Genomic DNA, 15,286 nt, shown 5'->3' on the forward strand with positions numbered 1-15,286 from the left:
GTAAAGCTACATTAGCAGCCGTGACTCAGGAAGGATTGTGCATGAGTTACATTGCTTTCTGAGTTGCTGAACTAACTGCTTCTGGGAACAAGTCCAGCGGCTTCTTTTTGGGGCTCATTTGTTGTATAAATGCATGCCTCCAAAGATGGAAACCAATCCAAACGTGTATTGTCTTAAGTGTCCATACCTATCAACCCCGGGGTGTACTGAATCTTACGAAAATTGTAATTTGCCCTTACATATCTGTATATAATCTTACACATTACTTTCGAATGGCTGCTGTAACATGAACAGAAATCACCGATGTACGGCGTACATGTTTGAAAAGGTGTACAAATTACGCTGACAGTGTGCAACTTGACAGGTATGCATGTCAAAAGTCGTCTAACTCATACTCATCTTGGGGTTCTCAAGTGGTGGGTGGGGCACGCTTAATATACCATATTGAACCAAATGAATGTGTAATACAAATTTTAAAACATATTCAGTATTAAAAGGGAAAAATGACTTTGTAATTGTTTATATACAAATATAGGGATGCCTTGTGATATCAGTTTCATTTATTCCATGACCAAACTAATTGCGCAAACTGCTCATATTGATGTCGGGAAAATCCCTGAGAGAGACCCCAGTTTTGGTCAGATTAAGTGGGGGACCCATCCCATCCTCAGCATCCAAAATCTTAATTCAAATTCTGGAGGCAAAATTAGGCTAAATTCCTTTGGATTCCTTCAATCACAAAATTCCCTTATTGCCTTGAGTCAAGAAATTTCAATTTATTTATTTTTCCATTATGACTCAGGGGGATTGCCCCACCCCACGCTGGTGCCATATTTATGAATGAAATACAAAAACTCCCACCACACACATACGCGGAGCACTGAACATGTCTGCCCGTGCCTTGGTCAAATGAACCAAAATCTGCACCTGGAGTTAGACCAGCTTTTTGCGAGTCCAAAGACTAGTCTACATTTTGTAACCAAATTTGCAGATGCGCCCGTAGGCGCAGCAAGAATGCCCAGTGAGTGTCGCGTTTCTACCAAATTCACAAACACGCTGGATTTTGCTCCAGCACAAAAATAACGATACGCCTGTTTTTACGCTGAGTGCAGACTACGTTCTGTTACCAAATTGTGGGATGAGTCGGGGGCGAGGCGACTTTGTGTGTCGGAATGCTCAGAGAGGCGAACTACCGCCCCAAACACGGTAGACTAGATGAAGACAAAAATGAAGTTATGCCCGTTTTTACGCTGATCGCACGGGTGCCAGTCTACCAAAAATAAGACCCACTGACTGAAAAACATTGTAAGTTCTCTTGACTGAGAACATGCTCCAGTAATACGCTTATATGTTTAACATGTTTTGTTTGTTCGATTTTCAGCTACTGTTCATTTCCAGCACTCCGCTGAATTGATCAAACTCCTGTCTACATCTAATTTTAACTACACTCTCCAGGTGACTTTGCTTCTCTCTTAACAATGAAAGACTGCCTTGTGTTTCTACTGACATTTAATATGACACCTTCTACTGAATGCATGACTTTTTGGCAAACAACTGATAGCCTAAATGTGGTAGGGGAGACCAGAGACAATTGTCACTTTTTATACATATGTCTCTCTAACGTTGGCCTCTTTTAACCCTTTAATATGTTAGCTCAAAATGATGTTTTTCTTCACAATCTTTTCTGTGTCTGCTTCATGACAATGCTTTTTCACGTAAACTAAGGAGTAAAACTAGCTAGCATAGGCAAGGTGAAACAGGTGATTCTTAACTTGTTCCTGATTACAGCAATTGCAAATGTTACAACTGCCCCCGGTCTCTCCTACAATGTTTACTATTGTAAAGAACCATTTTTTCATATCGTATTGAAGCGTAAATGATATCCAGCTTTGATAAAACTGTTGCTCCAGAAGCATCATCGCCAACTTTCACATATTTTACATAGCAGACGCACTGTTATCTCAAAGTACATAGTACTTTTGATTGTGCAATGTGCAATCCTCATTTCGAACAGCATGAGGTGGCAATGGGTAGACTGCTGAAAACTAAATAATTCCATGACCGGCTGGGTGACGGGATATCTCCCATCCACATCCCGAGATATACCATGTCTGTATTGACATGCACATTGTGGGACTGCATTCAGGACATTGAAAGAAAATACTACAAATGAGTTTTGTTGAAGAGCTGATGTGATCTCTTCAGATTGCTGACTTTCGTTTGTATGAGATATATTGATATATTGAAAAAAATCTGGAAAGCCACCAACAAGTGCTTTGATGTGAGGTATGACTAAATGTGGTTTCGCACGAATTCATTTTTGATCTTGCAACTTGTGAACTTTAACTTTGAACGTCTCCCTGAATCTTATAGCCAAGGGCTAGCAAAATGTATTCACATCAGTATCGATTTGGTTTGGTTAAAAAATGAAACTTTGACCTGTTAGAAAAGCTCACAAATCAAAGAACCGATATCGTGACTATTTTTACGCTAATTCGTGAGTAGAATCGAGTGGAGACTGGTGTCGTTTTTGAACAAAACAGAGCATGCTTCTAGTATCATCATAAGAAGTGATACTGATGAAAGAATTGAACCGCCAAGCACTCCCATTTAATACTCAAGGCTGCTGTTCACCTTTTAGTGCTGAACTGAAGTTCAAGTGACACGTACAACTGATCAACTGGACATCTTTGATAATTGTGGAAGAAATATGTTTTTTTTTTTTTTGTTTTGGACATATGACCTTGAAGCTTTCACTTGTGACCAATCCAATGAACCTACACAGCAATTTAAGTGTCTCTGTGCTGATTCATGATCCTAACAGACTGAAAAGCTGCTGTTGCAGAAAAACAAATGACTCATGTGCTTTTTGCCAGATTAAAAAGAAAAAAAATCCAGATAAGTGAGCATGATTGCACAAGTGTAGAATGGCTTCTTCTCATTCCCCTTAGTCACACTTAGCTGGTTCTGATGACTCTTTCAAACTTCCTTGCAAAGGTTAATGGTGTCGGTGTATGTGAAAAGTTCAAACTGTGAAATGAGTTCCTTTCATTTGCACACCTGCCAAACCTGAATCGATCAAATATAGAGAAATGAATAAATAACAATGCAGAAAAAGAAGCAATTTTTTTGCCCAGAAAATTGATAAAGTCTTACTTTAGAAACTTGAAGTTAGACCCGCTGATTTGTGACACGTTGGTCAACTTGTTTCACATTTCGCATCCACAGAGAGTCAGCCTTAAAACGTAATGTTAGTGTATTTAGGAAATTGTGATGATGATGTAAAACATGTTCTCAAATTGTCATTACCCAGATTTTCCCGGAAGAAGGACACAACATTGAGTCCGTTAAGAGCCAACGCTATATGCTCAACTCGGTGGTCACCTTCTTCAAAAACTGCTTTGAGGAGGAAAAGTTTGTTGACCAGCAGAAATCGAAAGATGATGAGTAACATGGAAAACTACCTGCAGGCAAAGTTCTGTACAGATCCAAGAATTAGCACCTGTTAGCATGAGCCAACACCACTGCACTCACTCCTCAAGGGCTGGAATCTGCCAAAGCAACCTAAAAGGATTTGTAAAAACATACAGCCAAATGGAACATAGCACTATTTTTTGCTTGATGCATGACAATTTCATACGGCTATGATTGTTTTGTTGGATTAACCTGTTCGTTTGTCATCATGCTGTAACTGCACAAATCTGTAACACATCAAGGGGAATTAAAGTCACAACAACAAAATTCTTGACAGTAATACAGTAATACGTACATTATGTTCTATGCAGCCCAGGGGCGTTATTGGGGGGGGTATGGCACGGTTTGGTACATCCAGAAAACTGGATGTAGTTCTATTGGCAGAACCCAAAACCTAAAAAATTCATTGTTTCCTACATGTCCATACAGTTCAGTTATGGTTGTGTTCTACGTTTTAACCTTTGTTTGTGTTGTTACATCCTGTTTCACCTTTAAAATAAAAAATAAAAAAACATTGTCACCTGCATGTCCATACTGTTCAGTTATGGATGTCTTCTAAGGCAAATCAAATCGAATCAACTTTTATTTGTTTAGCCCCAATACAACAACAGTTATCTCAATTAAGGAGAAAACAAAACACGTTTTAGGGTGCAGTAGCCCTACGCCGGATTTCAACGTACTTGAGCATTGTAGCATTTTTTTGCCCCCCCCCAGGTAAGACGATAATGGCCACCCACACCTGGCATCCTGGTAACACCACTAATGCAGCCGCACTAGTCTTAAAATGGCATTCTGATTGATTTTGTGTTTGAGGATTAGGAGTTAAATAGCAAAATCCACCCGTTTTTGTCCAACTCAGGGGGCGGCCAATTTGTCACTTGCTGTCGACTGAAAATGTCATCACAGTTGCTCAGGGCTCGGGTAACAACCAATCACGGCTCACCTGTTTTCTGAAGCTAAGCCATGATTGGTCTTGGCAGAGCCCCGAGCAACTGTCATGTCATTTTCAGTTGACAGCAAGTGACAAAATGGCTGCTCCCTGGGATGGCTAGAAACAGGTGGATTTTGCTGTGTTTAAGACTAGTGGAGGCGCATCGAATATATTATTGTAAAGAAATGTTTTGGGATCACTTCGGCTTTAAGACTCAGCTGAAAAGAAGTGACATACATAACGAGAAAGAAGTTAATGATGTGGTTGTATTACTACAATAAAATTGTATTACTATAAATATAAAGTAATCTACTAGAAAAATGAAATGTATATAGAATAATAGCCTGATATTAGAGAATGAAAAAAGTTGCATATTTATTTGAGTGAACATCCGCATTTCGGACCCACTCAATCTTACTGTATTGTAAAATTTATTTCGTTCCAGCCACTCTTCAGGCCTGGACTATTTTTGTATGATTCATCACAACTCTCGCTGAAAATGCATTTCATGTTGGAACATGTAGAGATTCTGTGTACTTAAGACTGAAATGGGCTAATGTGTAATAAGACTTAAATACTGTATACTGCTACTTTTACATCCTGTTGCCCCTAATGTTTGACCAGCCATTTGTCCAGTCATATAATATCGGTTGTAAAGCAATTATTGATGCCGGTAATGATTGGAAACTAATCTACAAGTTATCACTAGCTGGGTTACCATTGCAGTTTTTTGCTAAATACACTAAATATTTCTACAATTAAAAATAAAAAGTCTAATTGCTACTTGGAGGTGTTTCCATTGAGGACTGATTGGCTTCTGAGGCGTAATTATCATAATGTCCTGTCTCACATGATCTCGTAATTCTCGTAAAGTCTCATGAAATGTTCTCGCGAGACTCTCGACAGGACGTGAAACAGTTCGCGCGGGAGATTCAACCCGGGGCTTGCCGGCCCCCAGCCTGGCGCACTTCTCCCGCCGCGTTGCGCTGCAACAGCTCCAGGTTGGTCTGGAAAGCTTGGAAGGCGGAGGCCGGCCCACACGTGGGCATCAGAGGTCCGCAGCGATGTCTGTGTCGTTGGATCCTCATTCAGATGGTCCAGATCGGGCTCGGTGCGCTCGCTCTCTCTCCCCCACCGGTCCTCCGTCGAACCATCGCCCAAAATGTCTGTTTCCATTACCAGCTTGCTTTGTGCAATTTGCATTTTGCACATTTCTGAGGGCAATGGAAATCCAGCTACTGAATTTATTCTCATTTCCAAGCCAGCCATACACAGATATGTGACTGAACTAGACGGAACTAGACAATCACATACCAATTACATTCGGCGACTGACCCTCACACACCTGCTGCCGCCGATCCAGGGGGAAAAAAATGACCCCTGGCATTGTGATCGGGAAACATTTTAAAGCACCACTTTAGCAAAGCTGTCAAAGCAACTCTAAGAAAGCATGACCCCTTCACCAGTGTGTGGACTTTCACTACTCTGTTTCAGCTCCTATTGGCACTAATCATTCAAACATGGCGGTACACGCCACATTTCATCCACTCTTTCGTCCGTCCAGTTAGCTTTTTTTTTTTTTTTGTGTGCAAAAGATCATGTGATAAGCCCTGCATTTACATTGGCTGCAAGCATCTGTGTAGTTGCGTCGCATAATAAATCCTTGCACACAGTGTGATACCATTTACTTGCTATTGGATGTGGAATTACAGCCGAACTATTTGCAGGCCTAATCCTAACCCACGCACGCTGCGAAACACGAATGAATAGTTTAATTACGTGTGGTCCTGTTACTCTGTGTTTGGCAGGCTTTAGTAAATGTCCAGATCAAGAGAAATTACAGTATAACTTCTAAAATGACTGAATCCTTCATCTTTTTCCATGTAGTTAAAGTAAATACTTGTACCATTGGTTATGTGTGTACAATGCTGACTCAAGCTCACATTGTTTATTCATTTTTTTTTTTTTATTATTTATGTATTTATTTTATACCCATTGCTAGAGGACAATCACAACAACCCCAACACCACGACCCCGTCCTTTCCCTTTTTAAAATGACAAGAAAAAAAAGACCGAGCATTACAAAATCCATTCTAAGAAGTAAATTATTGTAGAGATAAAACATAATACAAACATAACCTTACGATACATCCAAGTCAAATCAATGAATTCCCTTTGGACTCAACTTTCTACGAGACATCTCAAAAATATATTTATGTACACACTTTGCTGTATTGTACTGTACAAAATGTGGCAAAACCTGACACATTCTCCGGAGACATGCAAACACCTTATTGATACTGCAAAAATGTCCATCTGATAACTTCTATTGTAATGTTTTCAAATATTAGGTCTTTGGAGAATATCCTGAAAAAAGAATATGCACCACTTTTGAGATGTCACTGCCTGCATTAGTATTAAATAACATAACATTCTGAAATTAATTATTACTGTATGGCCTGGTATTTATTACCTTCGTGTAGAAACTTAATTGAGACCATACAGCTGACTGAGAGTTTTATCTTTCAGATCCTAATAACTGTGTTATTTCTCAAACACCTGAGTTGACATCGGTTTAAATAACACTACTAATGCAAAACTACCACTGCCCGCAAGATATATTACAGTATGTTGAACCTCATAAGGCATTGTACATGTCTACACAAAACCCCTGTACAATAAATGTGACATAGAGAACATGTTTTTATGTAGGGGGCAGTGGTGGAGGGTTAAAGTAGGAATTGCACTTATTCGGGATCTGTGAGCATTTCTTTGTTCATCAATACATCGCCTCTTCTCATGAGAAATGAAGTGAATATCTGACGAGAAATACATTGTTCAGTAGGGAAACAACTTTTTTTTCTATTTTTCTGATTTCCTTCAAACACTTTGTGGACCTAGTCAACAATTTTATGAAGGACTTTGCAATTTGAATAATTCTGTGGATTGTGTCAGCACCACTCAGCCATGTTTGCAAGTGGAGCCGCATTTCAGTCCGTGACCAAAAAAACAATGTTTAACTTTTCGCCACAGATTCCAGTCAATGTTGCAATCCAACAAATCAAAAAAGAGGTAAGATGTGAAGAAGTGTTGTCCTCCCAATTGACACCACAAAAGAGACCTGGGTGAAAGGGAAGGAAACTGAACCATGCAACTGTAATAATGGTGAATGACCGCAAGCGTGAGCGCAAGAGATCCCGCAAAAGACGAGGATAGTCTTCAGTGTGCTTTGACAATAATTGCAGTGGAACTGAAATTATTTTGGAGGCCATTTCCTACCTCAAGTCCCCGCAGTAAAAAGTGTCACTGTCATCATAGGTGTTCATAACTTGTCTTTATAACACGTGTGCACTCACACGCACTTAAGTGCATGAGCAGCTCTAAACTATACTGTCCGTGTCCATCTAGAATGTGGTCCGAATGCAAAAAGGCCTTCTGCCTACTCCTCCTCCTCGTCTTCATCATCGGTCAGTGGGAGTAACTCCTCCTTTAGGCACTCCCTGTAGAAGCTAGTAAGAGTGGCGTACAGGTGCTGGTTGCTTTGATGAGACAGGAAATGGCCTTCGTCTGGGTAGAGCTGGTGGGGAGAAGGCACATGAGTCTTACAATATGAATCATTTTGGGTGTTCCCAACCGTTGTGTTTTATGCCCATATTATCATTAGTTCAAAGATCAATGCTCTCCTTGCATGACAACAAATGCAAAATATTATTTAATTCTTAAGAACAGGTGTGGCGTTTTGATTTTTTTTTTTTTATTCCACATGTCTTTTTAAAGTAGAAGTAAACCCCAATTTTTTCTTTGCCTTTATAAATTGTCTGCGGCCCCACTAGTCTAAACACGGTATTCTGATTATTATTGCATTTGCGGACTGGGAGTTAGGCAGCAAAATCCACCCGTTGTTAACAACCCTCGGGGGTGGCCATTTTGTCACTTGCTGTGGACTGAAAATGACATCACAGTTGCTCAGGGCTCACCTGTTTTCTGAAGCTGAGCCATGATTGGCTGTTATCCGTGATGTCATTTTCAGTCCACAGCAAGTGACAAAAGAGATGGATAAAAACGGGTGGATTTTGCTGCTTAATTTGTATTCCACAAACACAATATTAATCAGAATATCAAGTATAGACTAGTTGTGCTGCACAGAACATATTGTAAAGAATTTTGGGGGGGTTGACTTCACCTTTATATGCAATACTTGCACCAAGTACAGTTGTCCTCTTTTTTTTTTTTGTATCCTGCGTTTACAACAACAATCATTGCAAAAACTATAGTGTATATTGTCTTTTTATCTTATTATATCCTCATGTATTTGAATTTAATCGTAGTAGGCCAACCATGTCCAGTCCAACTGAGGACTTATGTGCTGTGCATTTGGCACAGTGTCTGAACGTATTATTTTGCATCACTGCTTTTTTGTTTCTCCCCCAAATGCATTTGAAATGGACAAGAGGTATTTTCCAGAGTGTGGCTTCTGCGACAGTCACCTGCATTGAGTAGTTTGCCCCAACTTTCACAAGGTTCTTGACAAGCTCAGCAGTATGTTGGAAGTGGATGTTAGCTGCGGATAAAAAAGTGAAAAAAGTGTCAGCATGGTTCCCACTCAAATTAAAGTTGCGGTAGAATTGAAATACAGCAACAAATTTGGCATTCATTGCACATGGGAGAATGCATTCCTCTGAAAATATTTGCATCAATTTAGGCAACACACTTTTCCCTTTCTTTGTTTGATTAAAAACCTTTGCCTCATTACGTTTCAGGAAGACTTGCTTCTTTGTGCTGAGCAGTGATGCACAACAGATCCAGTATATTCATTTTTGGACAGTTTACTTTCACTTACCATCTGCTGTGCCGTGTACCAGCATCAGTGTCTGGTCTCTAAGTGTATGAACATTTTGCAGCACACTGGAGAACTGGAAGGTAATGAGAAAAAGGGAGCCGAAATAAAATCATTAAAAATTACCTACTGCACCTGGACAACTATATACTTTGTATGAGAGTGATACTATACAACAAGAAACAACGACTGTGGTAATAGAAAACTAATAGATATGCCGCCAGACATGTACGAGAAAATGTATGTCAGATGTGATCAAATGAAAAGGTTAATAGAAATTCATTTTCATCCTGAATAGAAAATAATGGGCACACGCACAGTGATTAGGACAAAATCCTATGAAGGCATTGCAATAAAACAGGCACAAAATCGTAAATATTCCTTCTTTCCCATGCATTCGACCTCTCCTTGTTGAGAAAAGAACCTCTGATTGTTAAACATTCGGCATTCAAGAGGCCTGAAAACGTTTACATTCATCAAACTGTTGATTGGTATTCAAAGCTCTCTCTTACTATGACAGAATGTAACGACAAGTATGTTAGGAAGGTTGCCGCAAGCAGCTTTCAGAGAGTATTGAAACACAAATTTGAACACACCTGATATCTGCTGTCATCTCGTAGAGGCATGCCAAGGTATCGCTCCGAAAAGGCTGATGCTAGGTAAATGACAAATGACACCATTTTTACCAGAGTGTGATGGAAATCATTTTCAGAATCATTGATTTTAGGTAAGTCCATAGAACCTTCTGTGTGCAAAATGTTCCTTGTTATTTGCAGGACTGAAAAGTGTTTCTATCCTTTGTTATGCAGTCTAATCTGCAAATAATATTGTACTTGAATACTGGAATGTTTCCTCCAGGAGGCAAATGCTTTGATGACGTAGCTTCCCTTCATATGACACGTTGCATTTTGTGTTCTGGAAAGGTTTTATGCTCACCATACAACTTCAAATCTGTCACGGGTGACGTTGCACATGCGCATTTGAAGATGCTATCCGTAGACTTAAGCAGCATTAATGCAACATAGGCTCCATAACCCTGAACAAAAGAAAAAAACAAGAACACTTGTACAACTCATGTTGACAGTAGAAAACCTTTTTTTTTTTCACTTTTTGTGTGAAAAGCTAGGGAAAAGGCAAGTGGGAAAACATATTTGTCGGCGTGGCAGTATGAAGAATATAGGCTCACCTTTCCAAAAATTGCTATCCGAGTCTTATCAATGTATGGAAAGTTCATCATGTAGCTGAAAGACAACAAAATAAATAGTTGTTTTGAACACATGAGTACAACAACTTCAAAAAACATCGCCTAGCAGCTATTGTTTATTTAGTTAGTATTTTGTGAGATTCTTATTTACAGTATGTAGTCGGAGAGAATCAATTATTATTCTTATTTTATGCTCAATGTTCTGTAAAGCGCATTGATACAGCTGCAGCTGTATAAATAAAGATGTATTGTATATAGACAAAGACAATCATTTGTGGCCTGCATCTGTGCAGGTGAAAAGAAAGAACGAAATCAAATTCAATTGTTATTATAAGCGTTAAATGACATACTTTAACCAATAATGATAATAACCTTTTTAGAATTCACCCAAAATTGACACACTTTTAACTATAAATAATATAAAAGAAAAACTAGAAAAAAATAGAGCAAGAGAACCATGTTGGAGAGATCCGCAGTGGAACATTAAGATCGGATGGCTCTAAAATCTGCAAGTTTGCCTAACATGTATCCCAGGTGCTTCACCACAATAAAAAAAGAAGAATTTGGATCCGCAATGTAGTTATATGCTAATTTGAGGTATTTCTTCTTCTATAACTTATTTTGATTTCTACAAATCCCAATTCCAGTGAAGGTGGGACTTGTAAAATGTAAACACCCCAAAGCCTTTGCAACCTACAGACAAATGAATGTGCTGCAAAGTCAAGATATTTAATGTTCAAATTCATACCCTTTGTTTTTTTTTGTTGTTTTTTTTTCCAGATATCCATTAGTTTTGATTTGATGCCTGCAACACATTCCAAACAAACTGGGACAGTGGCATGCTTACCACTGTGTAGCATCATCTTTCTTTTCAACAACACTCAACAAGCGTTTAGGAAAACGAATTGTTGAAGCTTTGTTGGGGGAATTCTTGCTTGATGTACAACTTCAGTTGCTCACCAGTCTGGAGTCTCCGTTGTAATATTTTACGCTTCATGATGCGCCACATACTTTCAATGCAAGGAAGACGTGGACTTGGGGTTCCACAAACGATTATTTTGGTAGTTGACTCATCACCAACGGTAGTCAACTAATCGGATCATACGTAAATCACAGCATATGATCAGCAAGCAGCTGCTCTTAGATAATCAGTATCTTACCGTTTGAATTCGTTAAGATTTGATTCATAATAATAAATCATCAAGATAAAATAATATGAAAAGGAGATTTTGCATGGTACTTAGCAAAAACATTTACTTTAAATTCTCTAAAACTTTTGTAAGTTTTAGAGAACGTGAGATTACATTTCCTGAATTTATTTTGTTAAGGTCACATGATCCACAAGGTCAATTTCAAGGTCAAATTATAGGTCAAAAGGTCAATTTACTAAAACATGCACCAATCTCTCAAACAGATTTGGAGCCCTTGTTGAATTCATTTTCCAACAACAACTGTTCTGTGAAGATTGACCCACTAGTTCCTGAGAGATAAGGGTTCAAAGGAAGGCACCCATGCCCCTTTTTGACCAAAATGTCGAAACTCGGCGGGCCGTAGCTCCCAAACCCCTGCTCCGATTGAACTAAAATTTGAGATTTACCATCACGATCATCAAGTACATCAAGTTTCATTAAAATCTAAATCTGCTTGGTTAACCCATTGGGTCACTTGGCATTGAACGACTCTCCAATAAAGCATATCTACCCAAAAATTCTACTTCAAATAAGGTACAAACAAGTATTTTTACACCACACACTAAAAGAGCTGTAAGAACACACCGATTTATTTTATTGATTTAAAAATCCTTTAAGATGTTAACGTTTGGAATGTGTGTATTCTACTTAAAAAAAAAAAAAAAAAGCTTTTTATTATTTCAAGGTGGAAAAATGTTATCACACCAAAACTCACTTACAGCCAAGCATCTGAGACTACACTCAGAGTGGGCCGGTTCTATTTTACCATGCTTCAGCACATTTCTCTTCTCTGCCTATTATTGGCCTACAATGACACAATGCTGCACTACAGCACATTTGCATAACAGCATTTGTATTATACAGTGTCAGTTATCATTAATTACTAGCAAGAGGACACATTTGGCTGGCTATTCAAGTAATCATATAGGAGAAATAGCACCATAGTCCATCTTTTGCAGTCATGCTTGGCCCAGTGATGTGTATGTTGCTTAAAAACAGTACAGCATATTCACACTAGTCAAACAACACACTTAATGTGTCACAGCTCTGTGTGGATTAGTCCAATTCTTCTGCACTACACTCCAACCTTGTTTTGATTGCAATTCCGAACATTTTTAGAGCCTAAAAAAACATTTAAAAATTCTGTTAAAATTACCCGGTGACACGAATTATTTTTGTCATACTATATAGCTCACTATATACGTCTACAAAAATGGAAAACATACTCCACTGCTGCGATTTGGTCCTGAACATCCACAGTACCCAGTCTCTGGTGGATCTCGTGCAAGACCCTCTGGCCCTGGAAGCCGCTACCCCGCCCATCGAGACGAGCCACGATAATGTTGTCTGAGCTGACCAACACTGAGTCCCAACTGAGAGCAAAGCGGTCACTCACAGCTTGACCACCAGGGAAGCCGTCGCTGTGGAAAGCAAACAAAATGTATGAAACCACAGAAGTCTGCTCTTCGAAATATTTCCTTAAAAATTTTCATTGTAATTGGAAGATTTTCACTCTGTTGGGTCACTGTGGTTTTGGTAAACTACTGGATTTAATTAACTTCTTTCAAGCAGCATAGCAATTATTATTACGCTAGTTCTTGATGGTGCCAGTGCTATCGGTGAATCATCACCCATCATATTGTGTCAGGTACATACATAACCAAGAGGAGCCCGTAGTGACGAGATTCCGAGAAGTCGGGCGGATAGGAGATTTTCAAAGGTAAATCTGTACAAAGGGAAAAGGAGTAGCCATTATATGAGAAATTCTATTCTGACACATCAGAATGCACTATGTGAGCCTTTATAGAGTTCTTAATGTTTTCACCAAAATGTCCGATTGAAACTGTTCTGAAGTCAGTCAGCTGGATTCTTTTGTAGTTCAAGGATGCCTTGAGCAAGGAGTTGTTCTCAAGAATGTAGTAATCTGAAAAAGAAGGGAATCTCAGTGAGGCTAGTCACTCACTGCATACAAATATGGAATAACTTGAGGATTCTGAATAAATACCTGGATTCAATTTGAATTAAATGAGGGAGTCCTAAATTTTTCTATGAAAAGTTCGAGCAATGACAAGAAATACAGTACGTATACAGATTGCGACCTCTGCGGCCTTCCCATTTCTCCAAACCAAGGATATTTGGGTGGGGACGAAATGAAATGGGATTGAGCCATATTGCCTCATGGAAAACCCCAAATCAATACACGTGTCATTATCGAAGGGATCTTTGCTTCCCAGTTGCGGGTGGAAGGCATATCTAAATAACCCAGAGCAGATGACTTTCCTGCAGCACAGCTGTTAACCGATATGCAGGTGTGGAGGTCATCCAAAAAGGGAAGCGATACACGTGGGCTCTTAAAATATTTAATTACAAAAAATGAAATAAAAAAAACTGAGCTAAGCAGCATGGCTAGTATCTAGACAACGACAGATTCACTTACTTGTACTATTGAGGCTGTGTAAGATCACCATAGGTGTTCCGGGACCTAAAGTGAAAATGTACAAACATGTAATTAAGGCTTGAACAGTTGATTCCGGCAAATGTCTCACGGATGGTTAAATCCACAATGCTGTGCTGTGCAAAATTGTACTTCATCTCTCTTCGAATTTCCGTAACTTTGTGTTTTTGCTGCTGCCTGTCTTGGCCAGGTCTCCCTTGAAAAATTACGACAAACCTGTTTTTATATAAAATGAAGAGATTGGGCAAGGGAATACAAAAAAAACAAAACAACTTTAGTTCTACAATGCTTACTCAATAGTTGTGTCACATATGGCCAACTCACAGTATTTTTTGGGGGGAAACAAAGCAAAGTCTCCATGTTGTGTTATGTTGTTCGTTGATGAAAGAGATGAACATGGTTGAGGTCGCCTATCAGCAGTATGAGTGCGCCGAGATGCTCGAATTGTAATCCTGCGATCATGTCATATAGTGTGACTCGCACTGGTTACAGTAGAACAAATTTGAATGTAAACAAACAATTGTAGTCCTCTAACAGCTGTTAGTTTGTCTGTTGGCAAGTCACACACGTACAGTTCAAATCTCTCGTCAAATTTAGTCTTTTCCCTCGATTCACTTTACTCTACTTAATAGCCAGATCTCATCCCTCTCCAAATCTCTGATGCATTCAGATTTGGTGCTGGCGGTCTGACGAAGGCCTATGGCTATCATTTTTTGGCAAGAAAAAAAACTTGAAAACTTTGCCTCTTTTGCTTTTTTACACAAGCTGTAGCACTTACCGGTAGATTATTTTTCTCATTATCTTTTATCAAGCTGCATTTACTTTGACCTTTGTATTGCAATGCCCCAGTTGTGTCTCACTGAAATTGATTTGTTATGTTCATACTTGCATGAAAACATGAAACGAATTAAAAGCATCTTATGAGTGGAATTATACAAGCTTGTTTATCCTGATGAAAAAGCAGGTGTTATGTGAGCCTGGCCAACTGAAAACAAGCTTTCTTCACATTTTATTGCTTTGGGGAGAGGGAACAATGTTATTGTACAATAAATCATTAGTCCAAAGGCCAAATGCTTCTGAGCATGAAGCACTCTCATCTGCCCAAATAAATGTAATACACAAAAACAACATGAAGAGTCATCCTCGACTGAATTAGTCACTCTTAACCCAATATCATTACCTGAAAGTAATTACA

General features: G+C 39.0%; 2 protein-coding genes across 5 annotated transcripts in view; one reads left to right on the forward strand and one right to left on the reverse strand.

The window, feature by feature from the left end:
- Positions 1 to 3,994, forward strand: part of LOC147136198 (inactive dipeptidyl peptidase 10-like) — a 48,388-nt gene extending 44,394 nt beyond the window's left edge. For all 3 annotated transcript variants that reach the window (XM_086052014.1, XM_086052013.1, XM_086052015.1), the window contains 2 exons: positions 1,382 to 1,455; positions 3,314 to 3,994. In XM_086052014.1, the coding sequence (XP_085908140.1) occupies positions 1,382 to 1,455; positions 3,314 to 3,451 (212 nt within the window). In that variant the 3' untranslated portion in view covers positions 3,452 to 3,994. The remainder of the gene's footprint in view (positions 1 to 1,381; positions 1,456 to 3,313) is intronic.
- Positions 3,995 to 6,369: 2,375 nt separating this feature from the next.
- dpp10 (dipeptidyl-peptidase 10 (non-functional)) overlaps positions 6,370 to 15,286 on the reverse strand; it is a 114,207-nt gene continuing 105,290 nt past the window's right edge. For both annotated transcript variants that reach the window (XM_086051468.1, XM_086051469.1), the window contains exons 17-26: positions 14,074 to 14,118; positions 13,462 to 13,560; positions 13,293 to 13,362; positions 12,863 to 13,057; positions 10,429 to 10,483; positions 10,179 to 10,278; positions 9,839 to 9,897; positions 9,246 to 9,318; positions 8,893 to 8,966; positions 6,370 to 7,982 (exon numbers count right to left, since the gene is read on the reverse strand). In XM_086051468.1, coding sequence (XP_085907594.1) covers positions 7,845 to 7,982; positions 8,893 to 8,966; positions 9,246 to 9,318; positions 9,839 to 9,897; positions 10,179 to 10,278; positions 10,429 to 10,483; positions 12,863 to 13,057; positions 13,293 to 13,362; positions 13,462 to 13,560; positions 14,074 to 14,118 — 908 coding nt within the window. In that variant the 3' untranslated portion in view covers positions 6,370 to 7,844. The remainder of the gene's footprint in view (positions 7,983 to 8,892; positions 8,967 to 9,245; positions 9,319 to 9,838; positions 9,898 to 10,178; positions 10,279 to 10,428; positions 10,484 to 12,862; positions 13,058 to 13,292; positions 13,363 to 13,461; positions 13,561 to 14,073; positions 14,119 to 15,286) is intronic.

This window comes from Filicampus tigris, chromosome 14, assembly GCF_054856515.1.
Source record: "Filicampus tigris isolate MCC_2025a chromosome 14, RoL_Ftig_1.0, whole genome shotgun sequence".
In the NCBI taxonomy this organism is placed as follows: domain Eukaryota; kingdom Metazoa; phylum Chordata; class Actinopteri; order Syngnathiformes; family Syngnathidae; genus Filicampus; species Filicampus tigris.